Source organism: Cynocephalus volans, chromosome 16, assembly GCF_027409185.1.
Source record: "Cynocephalus volans isolate mCynVol1 chromosome 16, mCynVol1.pri, whole genome shotgun sequence".
Classification (NCBI taxonomy): Eukaryota; Metazoa; Chordata; class Mammalia; order Dermoptera; family Cynocephalidae; genus Cynocephalus; species Cynocephalus volans.
Genome location: NC_084475.1, coordinates 3,132,200 through 3,158,338, shown reverse-complemented (window position 1 = coordinate 3,158,338; position 26,139 = coordinate 3,132,200). Strand labels below are relative to the sequence as shown.

At 40.5% G+C, this 26,139-nt stretch overlaps 2 protein-coding genes across 8 annotated transcripts in view; one reads left to right on the top strand and one right to left on the bottom strand.

Annotated features, from left to right (window-relative positions):
• SMURF2 (SMAD specific E3 ubiquitin protein ligase 2) overlaps positions 1-3,107 on the top strand; it is a 99,802-nt gene extending 96,695 nt beyond the window's left edge. For 2 of the 3 annotated variants that reach the window (XM_063080703.1, XM_063080701.1), the window contains 3 exons: positions 515-716; positions 1,963-2,038; positions 2,530-3,107. In XM_063080703.1, the coding sequence (XP_062936773.1) occupies positions 515-716; positions 1,963-2,038; positions 2,530-2,629 (378 nt within the window). In that variant the 3' untranslated portion in view covers positions 2,630-3,107. Of the gene's footprint in view, positions 1-514; positions 717-1,242; positions 1,355-1,962; positions 2,039-2,529 lie in introns of those variants that run through there. The other variant, XM_063080704.1, reaches the window with a different exon arrangement.
• Positions 3,108-9,811: 6,704 nt separating this feature from the next.
• CEP95 (centrosomal protein 95) overlaps positions 9,812-26,139 on the bottom strand; it is a 31,946-nt gene continuing 15,618 nt past the window's right edge. For 3 of the 5 annotated variants that reach the window (XM_063080293.1, XM_063080294.1, XM_063080296.1), the window contains 11 exons: positions 25,991-26,120; positions 18,274-18,424; positions 17,161-17,300; positions 16,268-16,360; positions 15,319-15,448; positions 14,324-14,493; positions 14,135-14,209; positions 12,653-12,805; positions 10,811-10,957; positions 10,434-10,505; positions 9,812-10,150 (listed from right to left, as the gene is read on the bottom strand). In XM_063080293.1, coding sequence (XP_062936363.1) covers positions 9,974-10,150; positions 10,434-10,505; positions 10,811-10,957; positions 12,653-12,805; positions 14,135-14,209; positions 14,324-14,493; positions 15,319-15,448; positions 16,268-16,360; positions 17,161-17,300; positions 18,274-18,424; positions 25,991-26,120 — 1,438 coding nt within the window. In that variant the 3' untranslated portion in view covers positions 9,812-9,973. Of the gene's footprint in view, positions 10,151-10,433; positions 10,506-10,810; positions 10,958-12,652; positions 12,806-14,134; positions 14,210-14,323; positions 14,494-15,318; positions 15,449-16,263; positions 16,361-17,160; positions 17,301-18,273; positions 18,425-25,990; positions 26,121-26,139 lie in introns of all 5 variants that reach the window. The other 2 variants (XM_063080298.1, XM_063080295.1) reach the window with 2 other exon arrangements.

Here is a 26,139-nt window from a genome sequence, read left to right as displayed (position 1 = left end):
ACTGTCATATTTTGGCAGAGGACACTGCTGGCCAAGGGAAGTGATCTGAATTGCCCCAAACCACAAAGCTAATAAGTGTTGTAGCCAGTAAAATATGATGCAGGTCTAAGGAAGGCACATATAAACTGTATTTACTCTTTGGGTCTCAGTTTCTGTCCATTAAAAAAATTTTTTTAGAATTCTCTTATGAAATTGTGGAACTTTCAAAATTCTTTTATCTTGTCAAGTCCATCACAGTCGTTCTCAGACCCTGGGAAGCGAACATGCAGTGAGTAGATACTTCTAGATTTTAAAAATACAGATCTTGACTGTCATCCCAGATGTGCAGAATTAAAATCTCAGCATAGGACCTGGTGTGTATATTTTGAAAAGCTTTCCAAATGAATCTGATGTGCACCTTTGATTAAGAACTACCAAAGGAGAACCAACACTGAAAATCTAAGGTTCTATTTTGAGGAATTTGGGGCATGGCTTTAATTTCCACTGGCGCATAACTTGTGCAATATTTTGACAGCTCATTATTTGTGGACTTGGCAAGATAGATGTTAATGACTGGAAGGTAAATACCCGGTTAAAACACTGTACACCAGACAGCAATGTTGTCAAGTGGTTCTGGAAAGCTGTGGAGTTTTTTGATGAAGAGCGCCGTGCACGATTACTTCAGTTTGTGACGGGATCTTCTAGAGTGCCTCTGCAGGGCTTCAAAGCATTACAAGGTAAAAGCTTGAGTGGCAGGTGGCAACTTGGCATCAAACTGTCCTGGGGCGGGGATAGGGATGGGGAAGTCAGTGTTGGGTTTATATAGATATTTCACAAACCATGTGCTTATAAACAGATGCTCATTTCACTCTATTTTTTATATCTGTAATTTTTCACCTAGTGATTCCTCCTCCTCCTTCCTTTCTCTTGCTCCCCTCCCAAGAGCCTTTTCTGCGGGGGTTCTCTGTTATTGCAGTGAGTGAGTGCCGCATGGTGGAGACCCTATGTAGTAATGGCTCTGCCTTTCATTTTCTGGTCATCTTGCTTTTATTTCTGTTCCACATTCCCACAGGAGAAGTCCACTTCCATATTCACATCTCAGCCTGGCAAGCCATTTCCCTACCTGGGGTGCCTCCCTCCCCTACTTTTTATTTTTTCTTTTGATAGAGGCAGCATGAGTCACAGAGCCCATCTGTTTGGTCAGAGCACTGTAATTATTGCATGGCATTGGACCATTTATTTACAACCATTTTCCATTTTCAGGAGTTGTTTTCTGTGGAATAAGCTGTCTAATTTGGGCATGAGTTGGTAACATTGCTGATGATTGCGGTGCTTCACTGGGGGGCGGTTGCTCTTCACCTCTTAAGCCCGTCATTTTCAAAGCTGCTGGTGGTGAGTGAGGATGTACCAGGCAGGACCGGTCCGTAATTCAAGAGTGCTGCCCACAGTGCTTACGCTGCAAGTCCACGAGGAAAGCCTCCTTTGAGCTGTGCTCACCTTCCCTATTGAGAGACTGCCCGATGCATAAAGTGAAGTTGTATTGCTCCTGCATCTGCTTGTAGGGGGTGTCTGTGTTAACTGAAATTTATTCTGTACACTGCTGATCTTTTGCTGTCAGCCAAGTTTGAGTCATGAAATCTAAATTTTCATTAGGTTGTCATCTTTTTGAATGTGCATGTATTTTATCTTGGACTTGCCCAATTGCTTTTCTTCTTATTCTTTTGGGATATTGATGGTCTCTAAAAGATAGGAGTTGGCAGAGGGATTTCAATCCTGAGTTTTTTCTCAAATTGAAATGCTAGCTTATTAATCCAGCCTTATCCAAGGTCAATTCCAGCGTTCAAAACTCAGATTATCTTCCTGCTGCCCTTTGGTGGTATGTGTGGATTTGCCAGCATTTCTCTATCCCCAGACCCTGTGGTTTATGTTGGAGACTAATAGATGCGCCTGCAGTGATCTGACCCACATTTCCCTCATCTGCAGGTGCTGCGGGCCCTCGACTCTTCACCATACACCAGATCGATGCCTGCACTAACAACCTGCCAAAAGCCCACACTTGGTAAGTTATTTTTGTAGCTTTCTCCTCAATCTGTGTACGTAGGTGCTAGTTCCAAACAGATTTGACTTTTCATTTATTGTTCATACTACTGAGGATCTTTAAAAGGAATGTTAAACAGCTCTTTTAAGTGATTTAAAAGTTAAGATTAGGGCTGGCCTGTGGCTCACTCGGGAGACTGTGGTGCTGATAACACCAAGGCCACGGGTTCGGATCCAATATAGGGATGGCCGGTTAGCTCACTCAGTGAGCTTGGTGCTGACAACACCAAGTCAAGGGTTAAGATCCCCTTACCGGTCATCTTTTAAAAAAAAAAAGTTAAGATTATTCAGAGATTGGTTTGAAAACCCCACAGTGGTAATCTCTACTTTAGAGAAATGCAACCTTTTTATATTCTACGTGACAGAGAGTGATGTGGCTATGTTAATATACATTTGCTAGGCCAGTTTACTTATTTTGAATAACTATGTAAAATCTGATTTGCTTATTCACAGCTTCAATCGAATAGACATTCCGCCCTATGAAAGCTATGAAAAGCTATATGAAAAGCTGCTAACAGCCATCGAAGAAACATGTGGGTTTGCTGTGGAATGACTTCAAGGATTTACCCAGGACTCTATTTATACCCCTGACCAACAGCCTCCTTTCAGCAGTTCCAAAGAATGCTGAAATACAGGAAACCCCGCCCCCTTAAAAAAAAAAATTTTAGGACACTGTGAGGGGAAAGGACAATTTCAAAATTCCTTTTCAAGGAAAAAAGGTCTTTATGCTTTGCCATGAGGCCACATTCAGCTGCTATTTAAAATTAATATCTTGAACCTAAAGAATGCTGACTTTTCCTACATTTCCAGAGTTAGGCAGTATTCTACACTTAAAGACTACTACTATTTTTATAAACGGTAATCTATTCAAATTGCTTCACAGATTTCAAGTCTCTCAAACATCAAGCAACTTCAGCAGTCGGTACAAGTCACATTTCATTTTGATTGAATACATGATTTTGAACAACTCCTGTACTTGCTCTTTGTAAAAAAAATAAAATTATTTTGAATTATTCAAGCTTTGTAAACAATTGGCTAAAAGAATCATTGTCTTTAAGAAATTAAGCCATTTGCATATTATGTTTTTCTGTAACAGAGCATTATATTTTGCATTATATATTTCAATCTAAGTGGGTCTATTTTATATTTCTCAAGCATGAATTTCCTGGAATACAGCTATATAATTTTGGTTGTCAAAGTCCTAATGCAGCCATTTACTCTAAACTTGGTAGTTTATTTGCTACAATAAGATGTGTTCAGGGGCTCCCTGTTTTTAAGAGATTTTTTTAAAAACCTGATCTTTTTATCTTGAATCAATATGATCAAGTATTTTGGATTTACTTTTTATTGTGAATCAAAATACTGCATTTTTATACCTTCTCCGAGCACGTGGATGGGATGGTATTTTTCATTCTTTTGCTGGGTCAGTTTATCTTTAATATATATACTATTCCTGTAAACCAAAGTCTCTGACAAGTGCACCTAATTTATATTATATTTTAATAACTATAAGTTTCTATCAAGTAAACCATCCTGAAGCTTTGTTTAGCTGCTCATAATTTTAATCAGCTCAAATTATGAAAAAGGAACAGTTTTGCTCTAAAGATTATTTAGCAAGCTTAGAAAAACCCTGCTTTTACTGAACAGGATGAAGTGGGGGTAGTACTGGCGTTGGTGCATAGGGATGTGATTACTAAAGAAATGGTGATTCTAACTCTTATAGTATAAATTACTTCAAAACTGAAGAGTTAATTTTGGAAGTAAGGGAATTTCAGTTCCCTCAGCGTTAAAGATCCGCATCTGATTTTGAAATGTTCGCATTGAGCTTTCAAGGTGTGTGGCATGTTGCATGATCCAGGAGGCAACCAAAACTCGGGGTAAGGGACTGGAAAAATCTGATGTAACCATTCAAAATATGCACTATTTTTTTTTTTTTTTACATTGATGTGAAATAAGAATAGCATATTTTGATGAGATAACTTTTAAATTTTGCAGTTTAATTATCCAGTGAATAGGTCCTTTGTGTTCTGTTTCTTGTGATGGAGTGAGTTTCAGTCTATGTTCTTGGAGCCAAGGGCTCCTCGGAGGTGCCTCAGGAATAATGATTTAGGAGAAGTTTCGCGAGAGAGGGAGGGGAGAGGCCTTACTGGTGACTGAGGAGAGAGGCCTCTGACTCCCCGTCCCCTCCCTCTTTACCCGGAGCAGCTCTAAGTTTTCTCTTTTATATATCGGATTCCAAGTAAGCTTTCACGAGGTGTGCAGGGGAGGGGGGCACGGTGGGAGAAAAGAAGTGGAGACTTTGCTGCTTAAAAAAGGTTGAGAACTACTTGTGTAGTTTCTAAGTATTTTAATGTATTTCATTTGGCCAAATTTGCTGCAGATAAGCTAGTCATAGTTATAACTGTGCAGTGATATTGTGCTTACGCTGACCTTTTTCTTCCAAACACTTTCTTTTTCCTACTGCATTCTTAGTACTGAGGAACGTCTTCAGATGTACAGAAATGGTTTCTTTGGTATTTGATTCTCAGTAATTTTCAGCTTTCATGATAGTACTTTATTGGTTGTAGGCCCAGCTCTTTTTTATATTAAAGCACTAGTGCAGTTTATAATTGTGCCTACTCTTAAAATCTTTTAGTAAAGACATGATGAACACTTCGTAGAAATCATAACTGACCAGGGATGCAGTAATAATGAAATACTGTTATCAGTTTTAATGTACAATATAAAGCAGACAAATGCCATCGCTTTTTGAGTGCCTTTTTAACTTTATAATAATCACTTAATAGAGCTTTAAAAGAAAGAAATTACCCCCCATAAGTCTGTGGTGTCACCAACATGACATATGAAAACATGATTTAGATTTGTTTCAAAATTACATTACCTGATCACTTCCAAATAGGTGCTATACAAACAAAAACCCCCAATGTGTCATTGAACCTGGGACTTGCACCTCATGTTTAATGTGAATATTTATTTCCACATGTCCCTCTTAACTGGGTTTTGTTTAATCCTTCTCCTAGTTGTGTTATTTCAGATATATGATGTCAACTTCCCATACTAATGCCTTTCCATCATGAATGCTTAATTATGAACAGTGATTACTTTGTAGAGCTCATAGACAGTACAAGAGGTGAGTGTTGTTTCACAGGGCCTTATTTCTTGGTGTAAAGAGTTTTTAAATAGTGCTGTGTATAGTGTACATTTTCTTTTGCACATAGTTTGTTGCCCTGAATGGGTTTATTTTTACCAAGTCTTTTTTCTGTTCTTTCTTGTATTTACAGTCCAGAGCACAAGTTTCTCTTCTTTTAAATACAAAGTAATTTGCTTTATTTTACAACACTAAATCTGCTTTGAACTTCCAGTGCATTGGACTGATTGCATTGGTGGGAGTTAGAGATTGTTCCAGCCGTCTTTACAGTTCGGGAGAGCAGCTCCTTCTGCTTCTGTTTTTAAGCTGCAGCACACAGTCAACGGATGCCATTTGTGGTATTTAACATTCTTATGTTAGGATGATGATTGTACCAAATGCTGAGTTGTTTTATTTCTAGATGTAATTAGTTCACTTTATGTAATATTCTTCCTTCTCTCAAACTGACTTTAAAAACAAAGTTTTATCATTTTCATTGTATTTGTATTTATTACAGAGTGTTTTAGCTTTGATATTCTTTGTATTTTCACTCAGTTGTTACATGAGCTTTATCAATAACATCTGTATAAATGGTTTTTTAAAAATTAACTATGTATATGCCCATGCCGAAGTTGAGCAATAAAATGAATGCTGTTTGCACTGTCACAGCATCAAAGTTTTTAAAGAATATTGAGTTTGTAATGAATTGTTTTGAAATAATTTATGACTGGCTCTATGAAGGGTGACAGCATGTTAGTCATAAAATGAGTTCAAGGAAAATGCATGCCTGCCTTAGTTAATCCCTTTGTCACACTGCAGAGCTTCTGAGAGCTCAGGACCCTCTTTCTGTCTCCAAACAGAGCAGAGAAGGGGTGCGTTTTCTCTTGCCACGGGAACTTGACTGGTTGGCCGTGGCTGACAGGGCTATGTGGGGATGGATTTCTGAGACCTTTCTAGGCTTAGTGGGGAAGAGATTTGGTCCTGCAATCAACCACGTCTGTCAAGGATCTGGAGGACAGAGATATGGTAGGGGCATCATATTTGCCAGCCCTACTTTGGTACTGAGCAGTAAAATCCTCAAAAATGAAAAGGAGAAATCAATTATATTTTTTCTAGAAGCCATGGATGGACTTTAAGATTTATGATTCACAAATCTATAAATTGATGAAAGTCCAGCTAAACACATGGGTGGGAGAAGGGATGAATATGGCATGTTTTTTCATCCAGAATATGACCTGTGTAAGTCTCTACACAGCACAGGCTACCACAGAATGGAGCGTCTGGGAAATACAGTGTTAAGTAGTAGCGGTATGCAGTATGTTAAAGTTCAGAGTAGGCATGTTGTCCTTTTTTATATTCTTTTGAAATTTATTTTTTGGCTTTGTCTCACATTGCCACATTTACAGGTTTTATCTAAAATTTGTAAAGTTTTAATACATTTGTAATTTTTAGTATTATAATAGTGTATAAATTACCCAAAAGTTTGATTTGACTAATGTGTGATTGGAAGTTTTTCTGCTGTGTGGTAACCTGAAAAGTTTGTCCCTTTGTTATAATGAAGGTTTAGTCATGTCACCCACTGCATTTATTTGTACTTTGTATCTCAAATGCTTGCAGTAGGATATATACAACAGAACAAGAGCCTAGCAACAGTACAGAGGTAATTACACAGAAAAAGCATTACATTCCTTTGTTAACACTCAGCAAACTAGACAAACCAGATTTTAAAGTTAAATTTTAATTAAAAAATATTTACCCTAAATGTGACCTGTGTTCATTCAGCAAATATTTACTGTGCTCCTGTGTGCCAGGCTCTGTACTAGGCATATAGCTTTGCATGGCTGTTAGAAAACTGAACTTCCAAACTAGTGCGTCTAGCCTGTCTCGGTGAAGGTCAAATTCAAACCTAGGTGCCCAGAAACTAATCTGTGTCCAGCAGAGAAATCAGTCATGATGGGAGCTCGTAATCAAGTACCTCATCAAGGCCCTGAATCCCAGACTTGGTTTTTAAAATAGTTGGTTTGGCTCTGGGAGCAGTGGGGTCTCTGACTCCTACCCCTGTGACACGTAAGATCCAGTCACAGTCTCTGGACAGGTAGTTCCTTCCTCGCGTGTTTGCGTTCATCATACAGTTGCCAGCCTCTTACTCCTTCTTTGGCGAGAGGAAGCTTCCAAGGTGATGTGCTCCACTGTTGATGACTATACCTTTTGTGGATATTTGAGCTGGAGCTTACATAGGGTATCAGTTAGTCTCTAATGTGGGTCTGAAACCCCACTTCCGTCTCCCTTATGGTATTGCATAAGTGGAGGAAGTAGAGCGGCACCTGTAGCAGTCGGTGGGGTTGGCGAGGGGCCCTTCTAAAATGTTTCTCCCACAACAGGTTTTCAGTATGCCTAAATGTGGGATCTAACAGATCCCTCTATAAACCGCAACTGAAGCCCCAATTTTGGATTCTTCCTTTGGCTCAGACCAGTCCTGCTCATTTCTCTGACTGACACCAGCCTCCGCCTGCCTTCTCATGCTCCTGTAGAGCCACCCCCGTGTCGTTATTGTTGTTGTTTACTGTGATGCCTCTTTCCTTTGCAAATAAACTTCCCTCACAGCTTTAACCCCTTCACAGAGGTCTTATTCTGCTGCCTCACCTCAACACTGGCTCTTTCTTTTCCTTCCCATCCTTATGAGGGGAGGCAGCTAATTCTCCAGGGCCTCACCCAACATAGTTATACACAGTTAAATAATTTTTTAAAAAAAGTCATATACACTCGAGGCTTAAAAAACTGTCATCACCCATTCCCCCCATCCCGTCCTGCTTTTCAGAGGCCACTACTTTCAGATTTGTCAGCTCTATCAGTATTTACCTCCACACTCCTAAATAATATGCTAATTCTACTCTCTATTAATTCTAGACATAGTCTGGTTAGTTCCCTATCTATGGTAGAGGACGTCGTTCTCATACCAAGCCCCTCGCTCTAACACCCCCACCGATACGGTTCTAAATAACTTCACACGTGTGCCTTATGACGAGGCTTCCCGGGATTCTTTGGAGCAAACTGGCTTGTTTCACTGATTCCTCCACAGCGCTTGAATCCCAACATCCTCCACTTGCTGAGTCACCACTTCAGCTGCTTTCTGTTTCTCAAAAATATGTTGGCATCTTTTATTTTGTCTCTTCTGTTTTCTGACCTTTGCTAAGCAATTCTATCCCTTCGCTGGCCTGTTCTCTCCCCGATTCTTCTTTTTTGGTTATTCCTAGTTACCCCTTAGTATGGTAAAGAGCACCAGCTCCCTCCCAGTCACCAGAACGAGCAACCTAAGAGTCTTTCTAAAATCTTTTACATTTAAAAAAAATTGTAAGGGCGTTGTTAGGCTTGTTTTAACTCATTCGAATAGTATTCAAATATAGTAAGCAAAGCGTTAAAGTATCTAATCTGTCCCTCAGTCACACACAGTTATGTTTGGGGAATATTCTCCTATGCCTTTTCTATATTCTATTGCTATTATTATGTATAATACCAACTCATATCATAGTTCTTTCAATAAAACAGCATCACGCTTATTAGTCTACGATTTGCTCCTTTTGCTTGAGTGTATTGTGGATACCTGTACCTACTTCATTTTTCCTCTTTATGACACTGTCTGGAACTGATGTGCTAGCTGCCGTCTGCTAGCCTCATCTTGTGCATTCCCCCGTCCTTTCTATTCACCTGCCCTTGTTAATTTGTCGTAGCAAATTACTTGTCTCCATGTTTCTTCTCATCATGCTCCAAAACTGGCCAGTCCACCAACCTTTTTCCCCAGGAAGCCCCTGCCCGCCTGGTGGCTCGACCTTCTTTCAGCTGCCACTCCAAGGGCAGCACTTGGGACCGCGGCAGTCAGTCTAGTTCCCTACACTTGTCTCTAGGACAATCAGCTCTCACCCAGTCGGGCCTTCAGCCTCCTTGGGCCTCTCCCATCCTTACTACGCTCATCCCCACGCTACTCTCTACAGGCCCTTTGGGAGCCTTTTTCCCAATCCTGTCTTGGCATCCTCTGCGACTCCCTGGCTTTGTTCAGCCAAGTCCCCACGTCCACACCTGCTCTGACGCTTCCCTCTAGTTCCTGTCCTTCGCTGAAGCCCTCCTGCCATGGAAGACACCACCCCCAAGTGGGTTTTTTCCTCACATTGCCCCATACCAGAGGTGGGGTTGGTGTGCTCCTTCCCACCCGCACCCACTGGTGCCGCTTTGACGCGCGTGCGGTCTGGCTTTACGCCCTCGGCCTCGCCTCACTGCCGTCTTGCATCAACTGACGGAAGCCATAATGCACAAATTCTCTCATCTTTCAGTTACGTTGTGAAAAACACACACACACACTGCTTTGTCTGGGTTCAACCCTAAGGCCCGCCTCTGATGACTAGACCATATTTCTGGCTCTTCTCTGAATTAGAGATTTTTTTGTGTGTCTTCAACTACTTTATTTTTACTATTTTTGTGGATTTAAAGTAATAGATTTCAGGAAATGGCTGCTCAAATAAGTTTTGCTAATTGCTTTAGCCTGAGTACAACCAATGAAGAATGTATACCTTTATTCCCTCTTTTCAGGTTTTTAGGGCATAAAGTCAAAAGCAGTAAGCTTTAAGAAAACAATTTTTATTTAAAAAATTACCTCATAAAAAGTATTGGAATAAATACATAGATGAGACATTTAAAAATGATTTTTCTGGTTTCGACTGTTTACTGGCCCAATTCTAGCTCTGTCCTCACAAAGGCCTTCAGAAACCACCTAGGAGGTCATGGGAAGGGACTTTTCCTGTACTGAAAGGAAGCCAGCTGAAGCCGAGGTCTGAAGCGCTCGGCTTCCAGTTCCCGGAAGAAAACGTCGTCGTCATTCTGTGTAATCATGTACTGCAGGTGCTGGATTTCCTTCTCCATCTTGGATCTCAGCTCCCTCTTCACCTTATGTAATGTCTAAAAAAGAATCCATGTCATCCTGCTATTCACAACATTTATCCAGGCCCTCACTTTTATTCCTTCTCTACCTTCCAGCTCTTCAAACTCCTCCAGTAATTTTTAAAAACTTAGCAACAGCTCTTACAGAAACTGAACAGGTAAACTTAAAATCACAGGATAAATGTCTTGGATCATAGACAAGTTTTCTTATCAGTATCCTCTCCATTCCCTTAAAAGGTATAATACAGTTTTTTATTTCCTAAAAATGTAAATAAATTATTTCTATCCTGTTAATTATTACCTGGGCCTGAGATTTCTCTCTGGCTTTGAGTTCTTGGCGTTCTTGTGATATGGCTTCTGCCAGCAATGAAAACTGTTTATAGGGAAGAAAAAAACAAATCTTCTCTGTAGTTCAAATGCAACAATTTTTATACTTAATGTCCATAGGGTTAAAGTCTTCATTTTAGTGGAAATAGGGTAATAGGTATTCTGTACTGTGGTCAAGCCACAGCTTATTTTATCTTAAATTTTAATCTTGAAAATCTGTCAGTCTAACCTGTATAGTGTAAAGTTCTGAATCAACACCTCAACGTTTACTGTCAACAGACTCAGCTGACTTTTGACACAGGTGGTTGGGATTAAGCACATTATAATGTGAGCAAGGGACAGTGAACCCACCTTGTCCTTATAGTAGTTCTCCATTGAGTCCAATTCATTCTGGTGCTGTCTCTTTTGTTCGTCTCGCTTTTCTTTGGCATAGTGTCTCAGGTCTCGTAGTCTTTGCTTCTGAATTTGTAAACCTTCTTCAAACAGTTTCTTAAATATCTGTCAGTTATTTAATCATAAAAATATAAAGTTATGCTAAACTTTCATTGAGGAATGCAATCATTTTTCCCAACTAGAAATATATACTGATTGAATTTTACAAAGTTTTTTAAAATAACAGCTTTATTCAGATATTATTCACATATCATAAAATTCACCCTTGTAAAATATAAAAATTCAGTATGTTTTAGTATATGGAGAGTCGTGCAACCATCACCATTAATTTCAGAACATTTCCATCACCCCAGCAAGAAACCCCATACCCATTAGCAGTCATTCCCCATTCTGCCTTCGCCCTAGCCCCTGAAAACCACTAATCTACTCTCTGTCTCAATGGATTTGCCTAATCTGGACATTTCGTATAAATGGAATCATATAATATGTGCGGCCTTGTACACCTGGCTTCTATCAATCACTTAGAAAAATGTTTTTAAGGTTCATCTATATCATAGCAAGTATCAGTACTTCGTTCCTTTTCATTGCCAAATAATATTCTGTATGAATATACATTGTTTATCCACTCATCAGCTTATCAACATTTGGGCTGTTTCCCCTTTTCGGCTATTATAAATAACGCTGCTGCTATGAACATCTGTGTACAGGTTTTTGTGTGGATTCATATCTAGGAGTGAAATGGGGGGGTCATATGGTAACTCCATGACCTTTTGGTAACCTTTTGAGGAACTGCCAGATTGTTCTCCAAAGCAGATGCACCATTTTACTAACCCCCCCAGCCCTGCATGAGGGCTCCAACCTCACATCCTCATCTGCACTTGTCTTTATTTTAACCATCCTAGTGGGTGTGAGTGGCATTTCACTGCGGCTTTGATTATATTTCCCTAATGACTAATGGTGTTCAGCATCTTTTCATGTATCACAAAGATTCTTTACTGCTTTCAGAAAAGAATTCTCGAGCAGCCACGTATGACAGAGCAAGAAGCCCAGAGCAGACACAAGTGCTGCTCCTACACGTGCACAGCTGAGGATAGGAGGTTACCATTTGGGGAGGCCACTGCAAAACAAACTGTCCAAAGGGTTTGGATATGCCCACTTGTCTTCCCTTATTAGTAAGAATTCTCGATAGAAGTGGTTCTGGCAGCCATGCACTCATTAGCTATTACTACCTCAGGCCAGTTATCTAACCTCTCAAAGCCTTAGTAGTAGCTTACTCTAGAAGTATTTCAGAGTATTTAGTCCAGTTAACTCTAATTACAATAACGTTCTGCTCTAGAGATGATTAATCTTTTGGGATCCCAAACTAGATAAATTTCATTTTAGCTTGATTAGGATGAGATAGCAAATACCTTGTGAAAACACCACACAACACAGCTGTCTTACACTACTCCTGATTTTATGTGGAGTTCTAAGTCATGTAATCACACTGTAAATTGCTGTCTTTTATAACACGCTCCTACACCCCTAAGGCAGTTGTACCAGAGAAGTACCTGTGTACAGGAGGTCAGAGAGAATTAAGACTCCACATTTGGATGGGAGTCCTGGAGACTGAGAATAGACAAGGAATACACAGTGGAGTGAAAAAATGAAGCACAGACAAGTATGAACTCTGGTGGCAAGCATTTTAGGACATTTGGATTTTGGATTCAAATTAGGACAAGATCACAAAGAAGGTGGCCGTGAAAGGTAATAGACAAAATTCACTTTCTTAACAGAGCTGGATAGAAAAGCCATATTTACCATTTCTTCCCGGGTCCTCATTCTCATCATTTTGGCACGCAACTGAACTCTATAATCATCATAATATTTTCTGGCACGAACAGTTTGCTGCCGATTTTCTTTTATCTTTGACTGGGTTAACCTCTGTCTATGAATGCGGTCCTTAAAGTCTTGCTGAGAAAGGGAAAGGTGAAGGGAAAAAGGGATAAGGACCAGTAGAGGCAGACTCGATGTCCTCACCCGCCATTCTTCACCATCATGTCTTCAGGCAGTGAGCCAGGTACGGAGGGCCAGTGGCCCACTGCCTGTGCATCAAGTGGGAAAGGCCGTCAGCCCCTCCAAAAAGCCCTTCAGCCTTGGCAGCTTCACCACCTCCATGTGAAGCGCAGCCCTGACGAGCCCTTGCTGCTGCAGGCAGCGGCAATGATTTTGAGCACTCCTGGTGGTCTTGGGGATCTCATCTCCCTGTTTCCACCCTGTTTTCACTAAGCCGCCCCCAGATGCTAGCTTAAAAGGAGTGGGAAAATGGCACTCTCGGACTTGCAAGCAAAGCTTGAGTTGCCTAGACTATTAGGCTAAAACTAAGGAAATTAGACAATAACTAACAAAGAAGTAAGGATGAAATGAGGTCATGTACATAAAGCCTTCAACTTAGGTGTTCAGATACTTGTGTTTCTCCCCACACCAAAGTACCATATGTTGTCCTTGAGGTGGCTTTTTGGAATTGTTTAGGAGTACAGTTCCCATGGCTTATCTTTACTCCACACTCAACCAAAGGTTTTAAAATCTCTTCCATTGGCAGACTGTCCCTGACCTCTGTCTTCTCCCCTCATTATATTCAATAGGGGATACTGTCATTCTAAGTGCAATTCCCAGTCCAAGTTATAATGGAGGCTTGTCAACTACCTCAGCTCTCTACTTGGGACCTGCAAAAGACAGGAGAGGGCAAAAAGCACTAAGTTACAACTACCTGGCAGCTAGAAGGGGCTGTGGAGGCACAGAGACAGAATTGGATTAAAATCTCAACTTTGCCCCTTGCTTATAATGGTGAGCTGCAGGGTAATTACTTACATCTCAGAGCCTCGGCTTTTCCATTTCATAGAAAACATCTTCTCTAACGCCTTGCTATAAAATCTAAATGAAACTGTGTATACAAAGTACCCAGCGCCTCCCCCCTCATCGATTTTTAAAATTTATTTATTGAAACAGAACTGAAACACTGTGGGGTACTGCGTTGAATATCCATACCTGTGTGCAATATGTGATGCTCAAATCAGGATAATTAGTATATTTAACATTATACAATGTAATCATTTTTTGTGGCCCTTTACCAATTTCTTGCTAACTCTCTCCCCACTCCTCAATTTTGGTTAAAGCCTTAGATCTTCCACAGGAGTGTTAGAGGTAAAAGTCTGTGGGACCGTTGCCCAGCTGCTACAAATAAAAAAAAATGAATATAACTTATAAATTCAAAATTATAAGACCAACTTGTTCTTGACATACCAGTCTCTTGTTATGTTCATACTCTTTCTTGACAAGGGCAGTAAGGAGGTCGTGCCTCCTTAGGGCTTCTTCTATCTTTAAGGGGGACACAAAGGCAAGTAGGTTAGATGTGCCGTTCACTGGTTCTCAAGAATAAGCTCCTCCCTTTCTGGTTTATATTTCTATGCTTAAAACTGACAGTTAACTTACTTCATCCTGGAGTTTCTTCTTTGACCGATCTTCTCTGTATGCATCTTTTTTGAGCTGTTCAACCTGTGCAATTTGCTGTTTCCACATTTTGCTTAGTGTTGGGCCAGAAACAGAGAGAAATGGAAACTGCTCCAGCATATGGGGCAGGAGACTGTGTTTGTTAACTTGCACTGCAAGGTAAATAAGATGCTCTTAATCTGAGAGACTTGCCAGCAAGAACTCTCATCCCGCCTTCCTGGTAGATCAGAGCTTATCTAGGTAATGTGGTTCTGATCCTGAAAAGAACAATTCTAAATGTACATATTATTTTTGCATCCCTTCCCTCACTGGAGTAAGCCAACTACTAGTAAAGATGGACGTGAGCTCAGTTGTTCTGACTCACGATGTGCTGGTCCTAGAAGCCCATCCCAACTGCTCAGAAGCCTCAGCACCTGCGCGTGGACGCTCTGTGTGTGTCAAGACTGAACACTCAGCCCTCCTGGGAGGCCTGTGCTTAGAAAAAAAACGTTCTCTGCCTAATGGGAGGTGGTTGGAAGGCCAGCAGTCTCCAGGGTGTAGCTGGAAGCCTGGCACTTCACATGCCCTTGTCTCCTTGTAGTAAACTCTAACACTCACTGGCAACACCTGTCAATACACAGAAGCTGAACAAGTTGTCTGTTTGCCGTGAAACATCCCTTTCGTTCTGCCAACTTCCCAGAAACAAAACAAAACAAAACAAAGCAATGAGAGTGAGGGAACACAGAGGGAGGCTAAAGCTGGAGCAGTAGGTTAGTAGCCCTGCATTCCTTTAGTGCCAATATATAGGCCTCCCTAAGGTGCTTCCTTATTTAAGAGTTTTAGCTCTTTACAGAAAACCAACCATATGGCAGTGATAAAAGGAAGAACTTTCTCCAGCTAACTGGTGGATGTTAGTTTTCAGTGCTGTGTCCTTGGAATGTAGTACACACTTTCAAAGGCTGCCAGTTTTCCATAAAGTATAATTTTGTGGTTCTTACTTGGAACTGCTTTATTTGGCTTTGGAAAGCCACCTCTTGGACTATGAGTTGTGGTTTTTCTAGAGTAAATCTTCCAGGGCTGTCTACGTTTTGGAGTTCCTTTATAAACAGCGTTTCTGTATATTTTTTCCTTAGAAGCAGATATAAAACAAAATAGAAATGAGAGAGCTCTAACAACTCTTTCATACATCATCTTAAATATTACATATTGACAAAAATAGCTAACTAATCCCCAGCCAAACCTCTTTAAGTTTCCAAAATCTGGTTAGTATTATCAAGGCAAAAGGCATTATTTGGCCTCTGGCATCCCTTTGAATTTGAAAAAGCACTGAATCTTTTTCAAGTTTCAGTCACCATTGTCCCACACCCTAAATACAACCACTATTAATGTTTTGATGTACTGTTTCTTTATGAACTTTTTCCATGTGGATTAAAAAAAAATTCTCAAGCAACTATGCAGTATGCTTAGTTGTAACCATATTGTACTTTATATCTTTGGATCATTAACATTTTAGCATAATCGTTTTCCCCATGCTTTCACTTAGTTTCTGTAACCATCATTTTTAAAGGCAAGGAAAATGTATGCTTTAGGTTTCTTAGAACCAGGTATAGAGCAACTGGGATTTTCTGTCTTCTCTTAATCCCCTTTAACTTTGTCACCCTAGATTATTTTTTAAACCCCTGGTGAACTGCTAAGCAATAGAAACCCTTAAAAACTGATGGAACTTTTAGGCAGGAAGAAAAAAATGCTAGTTTCCTTTGGTACCATGTCTTGCCATATTTTAGCAACTTAATGAGAAAATTCTACATCATGAAATGAAATCCTGCCTTTTCCTAACGAGCTAATGATTAAGGCCCTGTTGGTCCTTTTTTCTTTTAAAAAGGTCAACTCTGTACTTTCCCCTGATCTGATCAAATGGTATTTATTATATTGAAGACTTTTACCCACTGTTTCCTCCTCCTCGTCATTTATCCCTAGAGGTCCAATATTCTCTTGAACTTTATTTCTTCTTAGTTCCCTTTCAAATGCTTCAGTTAGTGCCTAGAGAGAAAAAGGTCATATGATATTATAGCTACTAAAAACATATAGAAGTGAAAATGAAGGAAAAAAATTCACCTACAATCTTGCCACCCCTGAAATATCAAGTTCACTTGTTTTTTGTTTTTTTGTTTTTTTTAAATTTCTTTCAGGCTCTGTATCATAAATACGCATTATTTTAATAGATATGTAATTGGGACATAAGAGAAATTTGACAGTGCATTTTTCTTATTCTCACAGTTTTTATAACTATTTTGATATTCCCCTGAGTAGAAGTTACCTGCCGAGTTACATACTGAATGTAACTGTTGTAAAACATCTAAGTTAGTTTCAGTTTTTCACCATTATAAATCCATTTCGAAGCCCCTGTCCCCCAGCAGGACACCTCCCTTGGCGATCACACTGGTCTCCTCGCTGAACCCCAACCTCCTCCTCTCACTCCTGTGTTGGGCACTTTCTCATCCTCGCTGTAACTCAAGTGACCTATCACATTTAATCCACCTCAAATTCCCTTCATCTCTGAAGCTTTCTCTGAAAACACCAACCCACACTGATCTCCTCTTTCTTAATCCACTGAACACTAAGCTACATGTGACCAGGTTATTTTCTTGAGAGTTTCATGAGTGTAATTTTATGCTCCCCAAGGGGGACATAAACTATGTCACATAATCTCTCCCATCTACTCGACTCAAGAATATTAAATACATTTTAAGCCTTTAATCAATAACATGTTCATTGTAGCATTTGGCTGAGGGAGATGGCCCTGCCTGCTATTCGATGGCAGACAAAGGACGGGGAAGTACCTTTGCTTGGAACTGGCAGACGTCTGTTTCTTTTGGCTTGTGCTGCCATTTTCTCTCCATGTGAGGCTGTTTGTGTTTGTTGACTGGAGATGGAGAGAGAGAATGGGATCTGTAGAGTGACTTTCTATGCATGGAAAGTCCTGCAACACAGAAAAGACATGTACCATTAGTTCCTGACAGCCAGAAACATCAAGCTGTAAACCAAATAGTTGGTTCTGAAATCCAAACAGAGTGATGAGTGAATGTGCTAAGTGTACTTTCGCCTACAATTAATTTGTGATTTGTATGCTTAGTCGCACCAAGTAAACAGACAAATGCACATAAATAGGTACTGTCTCAAAGAAGTACTTAGATTCTATATTCAATTCAACTTTGAATTGAATTCCACATGTGGAATGCCTCCAGCACACAAAGGCCTATGGAAAGTGCTCTTGGTGGTGGGGGGAGAAAGGGCAGAGGGCAAAGGTAAATTATCTGAGCAGTGTGTGTGTTATCCTTTTCCCATCTAGGTCTGAGGAGGTGGGATGTAAGTATATGTACATATTTTATAAATACATATTTTATAAATAACTTATAAAACAGCATGCTTGTAAGCAAAAGTTAAGGTAGTTAAGTATCGTCTAAGCAATCCTGATCCTTCCACACTTAGCAATCTAGCCCTCCTAATTCCACACTGCCTAAGAGATCAACAAATCACTTCTCTCCACAAATCTTTTTATGTGCCATTGGTTATAGATGTGCTTGGGTATCTGCTAGTTGTGAAGAGGGGGACTTCATGCCTTTCGGGAAAAGCAATTAGTTCAATATAGCTATAAAGCCAAGGTAGTTTGATACATTTATAAATAAATTTTCCCAGAGAATTCAAATTCCCCTCAACTTTTCTTTTTTTCTTTTCATGCTCTGTTAATTCAAATATTTCAAATTCATTTTAAATTCTAAGAAGAGGACTGGCAGTTAGTTCAGTTGGTTACAGTGTGGTGTTTGTTATAACACCAAAGTCAAAGATTCGGATCCCCAGATAGGCCAGCTACCAAAAACAAAAAACAAAAAAAACCCCAAAAGAGCAGATGGAACTGCCAAAGTAGTTTACGTGGGTGTCTCTGGGATAAGTACCTGGCCTTGGCTTCTTTGGCCCACACTCCACGATGCTGTCACTGTGTTGAGACAATGTCTCTGCATTTCCATTCTCCGCCTCTTCATTTCCAATATCTTCTTTATGGTCAGTCTTTTCTTTAATTCGATCACCCAGGGCACTTTTTAACATCTATTGAGAAAAATATTTTCAACATCTTTCACTGATTTCAGCAGAATATAAATTGGTAGGAGTAGATAGATAGAACCTTTAAAAAGTTTCCTGTGGCTACTTCAAAAGAACCTACATACAACTTTCTTGTTCTGAAGACAAGAGTCTGAAATCAAAGTGTTGGCAAGATACACTTCCTCCAGGAGCTCTAGGGAAAAGTCCATTCCTTCCATTCTGGTGCCTGCCCAGAAATTTATTTCTAGGACCATCTGGGAATACCTGAGACTGAGGCAGGCTGAGACCATTTTCACCTCTCACCCATCTCCCCCTGCCAAGATAGAGGGCAGTTTATTTATGGGAAAGCAGAGTTGCATCCTTTTTCTTTGGACCTAGAGCACCTTGAAAAGCTATTGCCAGGGAGAGGTTGCCTCGTTTACAGGCAACAGCTTTGAAGTGTGGAGCAGGAAAAGAACTGTTTCTTAGCTGCAGCGGCCAGCTGCCCTATTCAGGATTCGAGGTTTCAGGCCGGCATAAAAGAAGATTCCTGGGAGCGCCCGAGCCCTGCCGCGGGACCAAGTGAGCAGCCTGAGGTGGCAGCGGCCGAGGACGGGGACGGCGACGACGTGGAGGCAGAGAGGGAGCCACCCGACCCGGCACAGCCCTGTGAGTGACCCCCGGCCTAGCTGTGCTCAGGGGGCGGACACCTACCCGGCTTCCGCCTGCCCCACCGGGCCACTCACCGGCCCCGGGGCTGCTTCCATTTTCTCAGGTGGTGGCGGCTCCGGCCCGGCTCGGCCAGGCCTACCCTCCTCGCCCGGCTCGGCTCCTCACTGAGCCTTCCCACTTGCTTGCCCCGGTGCAGGGCTTCCTGGGGCCTGCAGGCTGGCCTCCCCTCCCACTCCCTCTGCGGTTCTCTAGCGGGGCTGGTGGCATGGGGCGTCCCCGTCCAGTGTCAGGAGGGCAAGGAAGTACGGGCTGGGCCGACTGTCACTCCACCGCACCCTGGGCTCCGGCCCCCGGTAAACTTCCTGTTACTGGGGGGCAGATACCATCTCTGCGGCCACCAGTTTGGAAAAACACCTAACTGATTTCTGGTTAGGAATAGTGTGGTCGGAGTGTTCCTGAGTTCGCTTGAACCTGCCGGAGAGCTGACTGCGGGCAGGCACCGGACTCGGTCCGCGCCAGGGGGATTCAAAGGTGAACCATGTGCTGCGGGCTCCTCCCCCGAGGAGCTCACGCTCTGGTGTGGGAGATAAGACAAGTACACAAATAACCGCGATACCAGGAGGAAGGTGATAAGTCCCGAGAAAGATCTACACAGTGCTACAAAGGCACCCAGAGCGACCGGTCGTCTGCACCTAGCAGAAACCTGGTAGACTTCCTGGGCGAGGCGGTGCCGAGCAGGGTCTCGAAGGCCCGGCTGACAGATGAGGGTTGCAGAAGACACGTCCCAGCCCAGCCTAGTGCGCACAGAGTGGGGAGATGTCCGGCTAGGGAGGCAGAGACTCAACAGAAACCACACAGCCTGTGGGGCTGCCACTGCGTGATCCAGCAGCCCGGGCCAGAGCACACAGAACAGGGAGAAGTCCTGCACGGGAAGTGGAAGCTCAGCAGAGACCACACACCCTGCAGCACCGCCCCATGATCCAGCAGCCCAGCAGAGTCCAAGCTGACCAGAGAGGTGGCTCCCCGGAGAGGCCCAAGACCCGAGGCAACCACACACACAAGGCACTAGAGGCCAACTGAGCAGTCACGGAGGTAGCCATACCAAATTGGCGATCACAGCAACATCTTAGTCAATAGTCTCAAACCGGTGGAGTGTGAAACCCCCTGCCACAATGAATAAACATCAAAAAAAAGATACCAGAAATACAAAAAATCAAGAAAGTACACCACCAAAAGTTAATAAATCTCAATCTCTAGATCCTATAGAACAAGAAGCCCTTGAAATGACTGACAAGGAATTTCGAGTGATAATTCTAAGGAAACTGAATGAGATACAAGAAAACACAGCTAGACATCATGATGAAATGAGGAAAAGTATACAGGACCTGAAAGAGGAAATGTACAAGGAAATCAATGTCCTGAAAAAAAATGTAGCAGAACTTGCCAAACTGAAGAAGTTATTCAGCGAAATAAAAAACACAACGGAGAGTTTAACCAGCAGGCTTGTCGAAGTTGAAGAGAGAACCTCTGAACTTGAAGATGGGCTGTTTGAAATAACACAAGCAGACAAAAAAAAAAAAGAAAAAAGAATCAAAGGCATTGAAGAAAATCTGACAGAGATATCAGACAACCTTGAGCGCTCCAATATCCGAGTCATGGGTATTCCAGAAGGGGAGGAAAAAGGAGATTGCACTGAAAATATATTCAACAAAATAGTGGCAGAAAACTTCCCAGGTATAGGAAAAATCACAGATCTTCAGATCCAGGAAGCTCAACGATCTCCAAACGTATTCAACCCAAAAAGGCCTTCTCCAAGACATGTTATAGTCAAATTGGCAAAACTCAGAGACAAAGAGAGAATCTTAAAGGCTGCAAGAGAGAAGCATCAAATCACCTATAAGGGAGCCCCAATCAGGCTAACATCAGACTTTTCATCACAAACCCTAAAAGCTAGAAAGGAATGGGATGATATATTCAAAATACTAAAAGACAAAGATTGCCAGCCAAGAATACTCTACCCTGCAAGGCTATACTTCCGAAATGAAGGGCAAATAGTATATTTCTCAGACAAACAAAAACTGTGGGAGTTCACTACCACACAACCACCCTTACAAGAAATCCTCAAGGGAGTCCTGGGTTTGGTTCCTGAAAAATAACTACCACTGCCATAAAAACCCAAGAAAAATCAAAACCCACTAGTATAATAAAAATGGCATTCATGAAGAGAAAACAAACAAACAAAAATGCTATCTACAACCTAAGGAACCAACAAACACAGAAAACAAACAGTAAATCAGAAAACAAGGAACAAAAGACACCTAAGACAACCAAACAACCAATAAAATGCTAGGAATAAATCAACACCTTTCAATAACAACTCTTAATGTAAAAGGCTTAAATTCCCCAATCAAAAGACACAGACTGGCTGACTGGATTAAAAAGGAGGACCCAACTATATGCTGCCTACAAGAGACCCACCTCACCCATAAAGATTCACATAGACTAAGAATGAAAGGATGGAAAAAGATTTACCATGCAAACAGAAAAGAAAAACGAGCTGGAGTAGCTATTCTTATATTGGACAAAATAGACTTTAAACTAAAAACCATAAACAGAGACAATGAGGGACACTACTTAATGATAAAAGGACTGATGCATCAAGAAGACATAACAATCATAAATATGTACGCACCCAATGCCGGAGCAGCCAGATTTATTAAACAAACTCTATTAGACCTAAAGAAGGAAAAAGACACTAATACCATAATAGCAGGGGACCTGAACACCCCACTGTCAATATTAGACAGATAATCTAGGCAAAGAATCAGTAGAGAAACACAAGATCTAAACAATACTCTAGACCAATTGGAATTGGCAGATATCTACAGAACATTCCATCCAACAACCTCAGAATATTCATTCTTCTCAACAGCACATGGATCATTCTCCAGGATAGATCACATATTAGGTCACAAATCAAGTCTCAATAAATTAAAAAAAATTGGAATTATCCCATGTATATTCTCAGACCACAATGGATTAAAACTAGAAATTAATAACAAACGAAACTCTGGAAACTAAACAAACACATGGAAATTAAACAGCATTCTACTTAATGACATATGGGTCCAAGAAGAAATCAAGCAGGAAATCAAAAAATTTATTGAAACTAATGAAAATAATGATACATCATACCAAAACCTATGGGATACTGCAAAAGCAGTATTAAGGGGGAAATTTATTCCATTAAATGCTCACCTCAGAAGAATGGAAAGATGGCAAGTGAACAACCTAACACTTCACCTTAAAGAACTAGAAAAACAAGAACAATCCAAACCTAAAGTTAGCAGACGGAAAGAAATCATTAAGATCAGAGCAGAACTTAATGAAATTGAAACCCGAAAAACAATACAAAAGATCAATGAATCAAAAAGTTGGTTTTTTGAAAAGATAAATAAAATTGACAAACCATTAGCATGGCTAACAAAAAAAAGGAGAGAGAAGATTCAAATAACAAAAATTAGAAATGAAAAAGGCAATATTACAACTGATTCATCTGAAATACAAGGAATCATTCAAGACTGCTATAAACAACTATACGCCAACAAATTTGAAAATCTGGAGGAAATGGATAAATTTCTGGACACACACAAGCTCCCAAAACTGAACCATGAAGACGTAGAAAATTTGAACAGACCAATAACCATAAAGGAGATTGAAGCTGTTATCAGAAGGCTCCCAACAAAGAAAAGCCCAGGACCAGATGGATTCACAGCAGAATTTTACCAAACATTCAAAGAGGAATTGACACCGATTCTTTACAAACTATTCCAAAAGATTGAAACAGACGCAAATCTCCCAAACTCATTCTATGAAGCAAACATCATCCTGATACCAAAACCAGGTAAAGATATAACCAAAAAAGAAAACTCCAGGCCGATATCCTTGATGAATATAGATGCAAAAATCCTCACTAAAGTACTAGCAAAAAGAATACAGCAACACATCCGTAAAATTATTCACCACAATCAAGTGGGATTCATCCCAGGGATGCAAGGTTGGTTCAACATACGCAAATCAATAAATGTGATACACCATATTAATAAAGTCAAACACAAGGACCATATGATCATCTCTATAGATGCTGAAAAAGCATTTGATAAAATTCAGCACTCATTCATGACAAAGACCCTCTATAAGTTAGGTATAGAGGGAAAGTATCTCAACATAATTAAAGCCATATATGACAAACCCACAGCCAATATCATCCTGAATGGGGAAAAGCTGAAAGCTTTTCCTTTAAGAACAGGAACTAGACAAGGATGCCCACTCTCACCACTCCTATTCAACATAGTGTTGGAAGTACTAGCCAGAGCAATCAGAGAAGAGAAGGAAATAAAGGGCATCCAGATTGGAAAAGATGAAGTCAAACTGTCCCTGTTTGCAGATGACATGATCCTATATATCGAACAGCCTAAAATCTCTACAAAAACCTCTTGGAACTGATAAATGATTTCAGTACAGTAGCAGGATACAAAATCAACACACAAAAATCAGTAGCATTTCTTTTCTCCAACAGTGAACATGCAGAATGAGAAATCAAGAAAGCCTGCCCATTTACAACAGCCCCCCCAAAAATAAAATACTTAGGAACTGAGTTAACCAAGGATGTGAAAAATCTCTATAATGAGAACTACAAACCACTGCTGAGAGAAATTAGAGAGGATACAAGAAGATGGAAAGATATCCCATGCTCTTGGATTGGAAGAATCAACACAGTGAAAATGTCCATACTACCCAAAGTGATATACAAATTCAATGCAATCCCCATCAAAATTCCAAAGACATTTTTCTCAGAAATGGAAATCCAGACATTTATATGGAATAATAAAAGACCACACATAGCCAAAGCAATGCTGAGCAAAAAAAAATAAAGCTGGAGGCATAACACTACCTGACTTTAAGCTATACTACAAAGCTATAATAACCAAAACAGTATGATACTGGCATAAAAACAGACACACTGATCAATGGAATAGAATAGAGAATCCAGAAATCAACCCACACACTTACTGCCATCTGATCTTTGACAAAGGCACCAAGCCTATTCACTGGGGAAGGGACTGCCTCTTCAGCAAGTGGTGCTGGGATAACTGGATATCCATATGCAGGAGAATGAAACTAGACCCATCCCTCTCACCATATACTAAAATCAACTCAAAATGGATTAAGGATTTAAATATACACCCTGAAACAATAAAACTTCTTAAAGAAAACGTAGGAGAAACACTTCAGGAAATAGGACTGGGCACAGACTTCATGAATCTGAACCAAAAAGCACGGGCAACCAAAGGAAAAATAAACAAATGGGATTATATCAAACTAAAAAGCTTCTGCACAGCAAAAGAAACAACAGAGTTAAAAGACAACCAACAGAGTGGGAGAAAATATTTGCAAAATATACATCTGACAAAGGATTAATATCCAGAATATATAAGGAACTCAAACAACTTTACAAGAAGAAAACAAGCAACCCAATTAAAAAATGGGCAAAAGAGCTAAGTAGGCATTTCTCTAAGGAAGATATACAAATGGCCAACAGACATATGAAAAAATGCTCAACATCACTCAGCATCCGGGAAATGCAAATCAAAACCACACAGAGATACCATCTAACCCCAGTTAGGATGGCTAAAATCCAAAAGACTCTGAACGATAAATGCTGGCAAGGTTGCGGAGAAAAAGGAACTCTAATACATTGTTGGTGGGACTGCAAAATGGTGCAGCCTCTATGGAAAATGGTATGGAGGTTCCTCAAACAATTGCAGATAGATCTACCATATGACCCAGCTATCCCACTGCTGGGAATATACCCAGAGGAATGGAAATCATCAAGTCGAAGGTATACCTGTTCCCCAATGTTCATCGCAGCACTCTTTACAATAGCCAAGAGTTGGAACCAGCCCAAATGCCCATCATCAGATGAGTGGATACGGAAAATGTGGTACATCTACACAATGGAATACTACTCAGCTATAAAAATGAATGAAATACTGCCAGTTGCAACAACATGGATGGACCTTGAGAGAATTATATTAAGTGAAACGAGTCAAGCACAGAAAGAGAAATACCACATGTTCTCACTTATTGGTGGGAGCTAAAAATTAATATATAAATTCACACGCACACGCACACACACACACACACACAAAACCGGGGGGGGGGGGGAGAGAAGATATAACAACCACAATTACTTGAAGTTGATCTTGAAGTTGATACGACAAGCAAACAGAACGGACATTGTTGGGGGGGAGGGAGGAGGAAGAGAGGTTTTGGTAAGGGGCAACAATAATCAACCACAATGTATATTGACAAAATAAAATTTAAAAAAAAAAAGTTTCCTGTGACAGTCACTAATAACAAGTTTTCAGATGCTTATGCATTTTAGTTTCTAAAGGGTATATATTGGTGCTATGGACTATCTAGTTTCAATAAATTTTTTAGAGAAAGTCACATAGGGATTCAATACCAAAAACTATAATATTGTTTTGTGTGAGAATCAATGATCCATCAAATTTTATACCAAATCTGTCTTTAGTGACAAAGGAAAAACTGCACAGATATATCTAAAAATAAACGGCTTAATGTAATCATTTACGTTAAATGATTCAGTTTTCATCAGAATTCAATAAAATTTGAATAAATCTGTACCAAATCTAGTGATATCATGGAAGGCTAAAAGATCACTGTTCATGTCCTACCTGCTTGACTTATGGAACATTTTCACAGTAACTAAGACACAACTCATTTTCCAACACCTAAGCTTAGTTTTCACCTTCAATTGGGAGATCACTTAAGTGCTCACTAACCTCTGGCAATCTCAATATAGATGAAGAAAAAACAAAACAAAACAAGACTTGCCCGATCTAGTTCAGAGAGCCGCTGAGAGAGTTTCTCTGATACTGCATGTAATTCTTGTTCTGTTAACCTCTTTCTTGGCTTCTGGGAGAAAGTTGAATCCCAGGACGAGGCTGCAGCTCTATTTTCACTTCTGAAATAAAAGTGACTTT